Below are 6,904 nucleotides of genomic sequence, written 5' to 3'. Positions count from 1 at the left end.
CCTCGACCATTCACGATTTGCAAGAACGAGCCCAACTATCACAGGGGTCAAGGCGGCACACGGCGACTTTTTATTGGATCAGAAACGCCCTCGATAGAACATGCCCCCGCTAGGTGTGGCCCATTCCTAGGTCCCTCGTGGCTATTGGTACGTTGCCGCGCTTGAAACTTCGTTCCCCAGCTTCTGCCCCCTCGGAACGGGTGTGAAGCCTGTGCGCTACAACAAGGGAACCGTATGCCATTCCCACAATTCTCGTTTATGTCGTTCGCCAATCATGATGGCGTTTTGCGCCGATTGAAACGACGCGGGTGAAAGCCTCTTGGGGCTCACTTCAATGTGACCGTGCCGCATTAGACGAGACGACAAGGTAGATATGGGCGCAGTCCCCAGCGGGGCATTACCGACCATAGGGACAACTCATGCCCACGGTCTGATCACGGGAGACTATTATGATCCTGCCTGTCCCCCTGCTTTTGCGCTTGTAGAGCCTTTCGTCTTCCTTTGTTGTCGTTCATCCTTTCGTTGCTCCCACGGCCTCATCTCTTACAGGCGCCAAATCCAGTCCTCGCGACACGTGCGCTGCCCCTCACGACGCCTCTTCACCAGCCATGAGCTTGCAGCTGCGCGTTGGCAGCTCGCAAGAACGACGACCTGCATACCGAGGCAAGACACGGCAACTGCTTCGTCTGAGCGACGTTCCAGATTCGCCTTCATCCTCTGCTGCGTTTTGCGAAGCTATCGACTCTGATGGACGTGCGTGTTGGGCCCCGCTCCCGTCGACCGCGGGCGACCCATGGTGCTACAAACATCATGATGAATGGGAATCGATGACAATGCGATGGGCCAAGATCCACAAAGAAGCGGAAAAGTTGATGGTCACCGGCCTGGATGCCGCGAAACAAAAGATCATGAAGTTGCGCCAGTCGGTCGATCTCAGGCGACTACTCCAGGATCGATTTTATCCCCGCGGCGGAGACATTCAAGACTACATAAGATGGATTCACAAGATGGAGAGCGATGTCAGGGCCCTCGCTGATGCGCTACTAAGTAAGTAGCGTTTACTGTACATGTGCGAAATCAAGCTAATTGGTGGCTGCAGTGTCAAACCTGAATCGCGGCCCGACTCCAGAGACACCAGGAATCCATACCACTTCTCCACACCCAGACAAGTTCAAGAATGGCAGCGAGAAGATCATGATTCTCCGATCACCATTAGATCCTCGCATACCAATAAACTCGCTCGACGGTCTGCCCGATGATGGCACCATCCTGGTACTAAAGCACTTCTACCTGGATCTTTGCGCCGACAGCATTCGCCGACTATACGCCATCGTTCCCGATCTTGACGATACAACCAATCGTCCCGTTTCGCCAGGTACAAAGGAGCAGACTGGCCCAGATACGGGTACAGACATCATTCGCGCATGGTTTCGTATCATGGTTCTGAACGATAGTGAAGCTGCAATCTTAGAGCACGCTACAAGGTCCAAAAGTATCAACGATTTTCTCATGGGCTGCCAAGCCAGCCAACTAGAGATGTACTGTGACTTCTTCGAGAAAGCCTGGCGTCCTCATGCTGTCCAGTATCTTCGTGTTGCCATATGCGCTCAGACACTCGCTGGTGGTGACATCAAGACGATCCAACTCCTGGGAGGCACGATACCGAGTACCACAGAAGGCCTCAAAATGACGAAGCCGTGCTGGGACATACTGTAAGCTAACACCACTGTTCGAAAGGATTTTGCTGACATCCTCCAAGCTACCGGTGGTTCCCGACACTGCTCACTCCATGGACACTCGCCAGCATTTGCTCCAACTTTGAGGACTACACGACGATCTGCAAGCTCCTCATGATGAAGCTGTACAACGAACACTGGTACGATCCAAAAAGCATACTGGGCGAATGCTCAACCGGTGTGTACATGGGCTTCATACCAACAAGCAAGGGTGACTTCACATCGAATACTGGTCTGAAGCAAGAAGACGGACTTTGGGTGCAGCGACAATCGCGCAACTATCTGTGTGGGCAAATGGCGATCGGTCATCCTCTAACCCAAGCCTTCTTAGATGAGCTCCGAAAGCGAACAGCGTCACTATACCTCGTTGTTTACGAGGGTACACACGCTGACGCTACCGTTCACCCTACGGAGCCCGACCTGTTCATTAGCCGTCATCGATCAGCTATAACACTGGACGAGCTGGACAATGTCGACTTCACGACGACACTCACTCTGGAGGAGATCAAGAACCAGCTACGCATGAGGAAGACATCGATGTACGACCCCATCGTGGTGGACTCGTGGCAATTCATCATCATCGACCGCGAAGTTGGTCTGCCTTTCCGACTGATAGACATCGTGCAGGACGCGTTACTCATGCTGGTCGGAGACCCATCACCAAGACAAATGGCCAAGCGTGTCATTCGCGAGATCATCCCCTCATCTGTGCAAGAGATATATCTCGAGGAGATTCAGATCGAATGCACGGCCGAATTGCGCTACCCTCCACCAGGCGAGATACAGCATGAAGGAAACAGGTGGAGATGCTTTGATCCTGACCCCACCATTCTCGCTGCGAAGCAAACGAAGACGACTTTGCAAACCGTTAACAGGGACGACAACCGCTTCATCCGCCGCTTTATTGAGGACATGGAACGCTATGGCATCGTCAGCCTTGCGCCTGAGTTCGAGGCGCCACAAACCTATCCCGTGATTGTTCAAGGTTCGGACGGAGCACCTGACATTTACTTCCCTTACGAAGACAATGCGACAAGAGCGGAAGGGGAACGCAGTCCATCACTACCCCTGCCGCCAAAGACGTGTCTTACCGAGTTCGCGCAGGCTTACAAGCAGAAACATCCGAACGCGATAATGGCGAAGGGCTCGATACAGACACACTACTGCGCATGGCCCATGCCGGCGATCAAGAGTCTAGGCAAGAGTGGTCTGAACTTTGCGACGTGGGAAGGTCATGTCTACCGCTGGAATGCTATGCGTAAGTCTCCCACTCCCTCCCTCTTCCCCACATTGACTAACACATGTCGCAGCATTCGACCGCCCCTCTTCAGCAAACGCCTGGCAATACTACATCCAGCACTTCCTCAACTCCAAATACCCCTTCGTCATGTTCTACCTGACCACCTTCGTTATCTGCGCCACAGATCAAGACGACGCAGACCGCAAGACAACGACGATACTAGAAGAGATGGAAGATAGAGGGTGGAGAGTCACTCTGCCGAGGCTGCATGAGTGGACTAGCGATATCGATGAGTTGAAGTTGGAGAAGCTGTATAATGGCATTCACCCGGCGTAATGCGTATAAGTTTACACGGCGATGATTTTCTTTCTTAGGGGTGATATCAGAGGGTTGGGTGGTGCACAGCTTCAAAGAAGGTGGGTTTACGGCTGATGAAACGATATGCGGGCATTGGGAAATGGGCGTGTTTACTTGGGATTCGGTCTTTAGCGTTTAGCGATGTTGCATACCCCTTTCGATAGCATTGCATGTCTGGCGAGTACAGGCTTTAGTAAGGTGTAGTTATGTATTGAACGAACGTAGTTCCATCATATGAGGTGTCTCCAGAATGACGAATCCAGAGGGCGCTTTCTTTTCTCCTACTCCCTTTGGTCAGACACTGGCAGCAGACATGCAGTCAAAAACATTAACGGCATGACAAATAAGCACCCCTCGTAGAGCCACACCAGACTCCGAGTTCCAGTTTGACTACCTATCTACAGGGGTATCGCAACCTTGGAAATTTCCTGCCTGACCCGGATCTCAGCCTAGCGCAATGTTGTGCTCGTTGAAAGTCCTCGGAGCCTCTGCCGCTCCTCGGTGCTAATGTGGGGGTACTATGGCGTCGGGCGGAGACCCTGACAACCCTCTCACACTCGGGCGCAATGGCATGAAGCCACGATACGTCAACGACCTTGAATGTAACCATGTGGTCAGGGTCTGTCCCGCGATCACCCCTAGGATCGTGGCGCAGCAGCGCTCCAAACCCATTTCCTGGCGTAGATCCCGCGTGGATCTAGACTAAAGCTGCGAGCGTTGACGTCACAGGGCCAGCCAAAACCCTCATGGCACCCTGCTTCTCCGGCATGTGTGAGTGTCGATCTAGATCGTGCCCACGGAGCTTGAATCAAACTTAAACCCCTCCCTGGACCCTGATTTTTACCCTGGAAAATAATCCTAACTACGGCTACTACTGAACCAGATATCTTTATTATAAAAGTCCCTCGTGCAGCATACGACACGGGCTCATTTCCGGAAGAACGCGAACCCCGCCTTCACCAACCAAATCTCGCTAGCCGCGTCGTTCAAGCTTCACAGCAACAACAACGTTACCTCCTACACGTGCGAAGACACGTTCCACGACTGCACCTTGTTTCTTCAGTATCACGACACACCTGCAATATGTCTGCGCCCACTTCTGCCACGAGTGAGATGCCCACGCGCAGCCTCACCAACCGATCTGCCGACGACGATGCCATTCCAGGCGAGGATACCTCAGAGGTGAGTAGTCCTGAGACCGATGAGAGGGAAAGCTTCTAACACGTCCCCAGGTCACGAAGCTCTTTGCGGAGCGATTGCAAGCTTGGAAGCACGCCGTCGCCTACCTCGAGGATTATGTCACAGCTACCGAGAAGACGAACCATGCACATGGCAAGGAGTATGAGCGCGTCTTGAAGGTCGGTCGACTCAATGCGATAGCTATACAGCTACTGACGTTGAACAGACGGTCAAGGATCCCCTGAAGGAGGGCCACCACTTCGATCAGTCGCTCGGTGGCATTGCGGGCATGTTCGAGAACATCAGGTCCAACACCCAGGTACGACTTCTTCCACATCAGATACCGAGTCCGAGACTAACCATGGCAGGGCATCTCCAACCAACACTACGAAACCGCAAAGCAGCTCAAGGGCGCCGTCCTCCCCATCTTCGACCGCCTGCACACCGAGATCAAGAACAAGAGCAAGGAGCTCACCAAGGGAGCCGGCAAGGGCAGCAAGGCTGTCGACAAGGCTCGCCTGCACACCCAGAAGCAAATTGAGCTCCTCGGCCAGCACACAGCAGTCTTCGACTCGCACAGCGGCAACATGAAGGCGACCGACGACCCCTACATCCTCCAGCGCGGCGTCAACCACCGCCTCCACAAGCAAGTCCAGGAGGAGAACAACAACCGCCAGGACTTGATCAGCGTGCAGAACTCGTTCGCCCAGTTCGAAGCCCACATCATCCAGACGATCCAGTCTGGCATGGGCCAGTTCCTGCAAGTCGTCAACACGCAAGCCGAGCACACCAAAGCCGCATACGGCGACATGGTCGGCACATCGCAGCGCATCCCGCAAGACTTCGAATGGAACGGCTTCATCCAGCGCAACAACACCGTGCTGATCGACCCGGCCGCTCCCGCCCGCACCCTCTCCGACATCAGCTTCCCCAACCAGAACCACCGCGCGACGCAGCCCCTCATCTCGGGCTCGCTCGAAAAGAAGGGCAAGATCATGCGCTCCTACGACACAAACTACTACGTCGTGACGCCCTCCAAGTTCCTGCACGAGTTCAAGACAGACGACGACTTTGCTAAGGACCCAGTCCCCGAACTGTCGCTCTATATCCCTGATTGTATGATCGGTGCGGTGAATGGACAGAAGTTTAATGTCAAGGGCAAGGATGTGTCAAAGGGCAAGATCGGCGGTGCGTTCTCCATGACACACGAATTTGCGTTCAAGGCACACACGCCACAGGCTGCGGAGCAGTGGTGGCAGGTCATTAGCGGCGCAGCGGGTAAGGTCACAAACGACGTTCCCACCAGTCCTGTTTCTGGCGACACTAGCCCCCAGAACATGTATCCGGAAGAGAAGACTCAGCCTGCTCCTATCCAAACTACGGGTCTGGAGGGTGCTGGTACTAACTCGACTGATCATGCTGTGAGCGGTGGTACTAGTGCGCCTGCGAGTGCGGTGCCGGGTAGTGCGACGACGGCACCGGGGAGTGCGGTTCCGGGCGAGCCGGGGAAATACTAGTGGAAAAGTCTCATGATCGCTACGTGTACGTCTGATGAGGATGTGGATGTTGGGTCGAAGGTGACGCTGTGGTAGGTGTGCGTTGATGTTGATGGAGAGGCGGTGAGGTGAGGTGAGACGAGGATTGTTGGATGTGGATGTGGATATATATACATACCCCTTTTTGCTTTGAATAGTACTAATACATGATAATGCTTTTGTAATCCCCGTCTACTGTGTTGTGTTGTGGTGTGATGTAGAGTGGCGTAGAGTGATCAATCGAACATCTGCCTTACATTCAAATTCACCCGTTTATTCGCCATCCATCCCCTCCACGCTTCATACTCCCCTTCTTCCTCTCCATCGTCTTGTCCCCCCTCTGCTGACGACGCGGGCCAGTCTTGAAGATACTCAGGACACGTCCCCGCCACTATCGCCGGAACCCCATGCCACGCGAACCTTGACTCCCCGCTCATATACACTGCACTGCCTGATCTCAGTCTTAGCGTTATGATCTTCTCCTCGCTCACCCCTTCTGACGTCTGTACAGTAGTGCCTAAGACAAAAATCGCATCACACCCCAAACTCACACTAACAAGCCCCGTACTACTCGTTTCAGCAACATCGCGATGCACACTCAGTGTATCGCCTGGAGAATACAGGTTCACGATCGCGGCTTCTGCTTTCGTCTGGGGGAAGAGGGCTTCCAGTAACGTCTTGATACCGGGAGGGAAGGGTGGGGGAGGGGTGGAGGGGTAGCGTTTCAAGGTCCAGTCGTATTGGCCGCCTAGGGTTGTCCAGCGCAACTTTTTGGTCAGGAGTTGGGAGATGGTGAGTGGTTTGTGGATGGAGGGGGAGAGGGGGGTAGCGAGGGGACTGGGGGTGGAGGGAGGGAG

The 6,904-nt window shown here is 54.0% G+C and overlaps 2 protein-coding genes across 2 annotated transcripts; both read left to right on the top strand.

Moving 5' to 3' along the window:
- Positions 1-608: 608 nt before the first annotated feature.
- J4E78_010906 (uncharacterized protein) lies at positions 609-3,312 on the top strand (the record flags this gene model as incomplete). The annotated part of the gene is made up of 4 exons (XM_049371482.1): positions 609-1,047; positions 1,100-1,712; positions 1,760-2,994; positions 3,047-3,312. The coding sequence occupies 4 exons, from the start codon at positions 609-611 to the stop codon at positions 3,310-3,312; spliced, it is 2,553 nt and encodes an 850-aa protein (XP_049216775.1).
- Positions 3,313-4,416: 1,104 nt separating this feature from the next.
- J4E78_010905 (uncharacterized protein) lies at positions 4,417-6,029 on the top strand (the record flags this gene model as incomplete). Its single annotated transcript, XM_049371481.1, has 4 exons — positions 4,417-4,515; positions 4,566-4,691; positions 4,739-4,831; positions 4,881-6,029. 4 exons carry the CDS (start codon positions 4,417-4,419, stop codon positions 6,027-6,029), a joined length of 1,467 nt encoding a protein of 488 aa, XP_049216774.1.
- Positions 6,030-6,904: the final 875 nt, after the last annotated feature.

This window comes from Alternaria triticimaculans (assembly GCF_023758025.1).
Source record: "Alternaria triticimaculans strain BMP 0046 chromosome Unknown scaffold_42, whole genome shotgun sequence".
NCBI classification, from domain to species: domain Eukaryota; kingdom Fungi; phylum Ascomycota; class Dothideomycetes; order Pleosporales; family Pleosporaceae; genus Alternaria; species Alternaria triticimaculans.
Note: the sequence above shows the minus strand (reverse complement) of the source record. Positions and strands in the feature narration are given on the sequence as shown.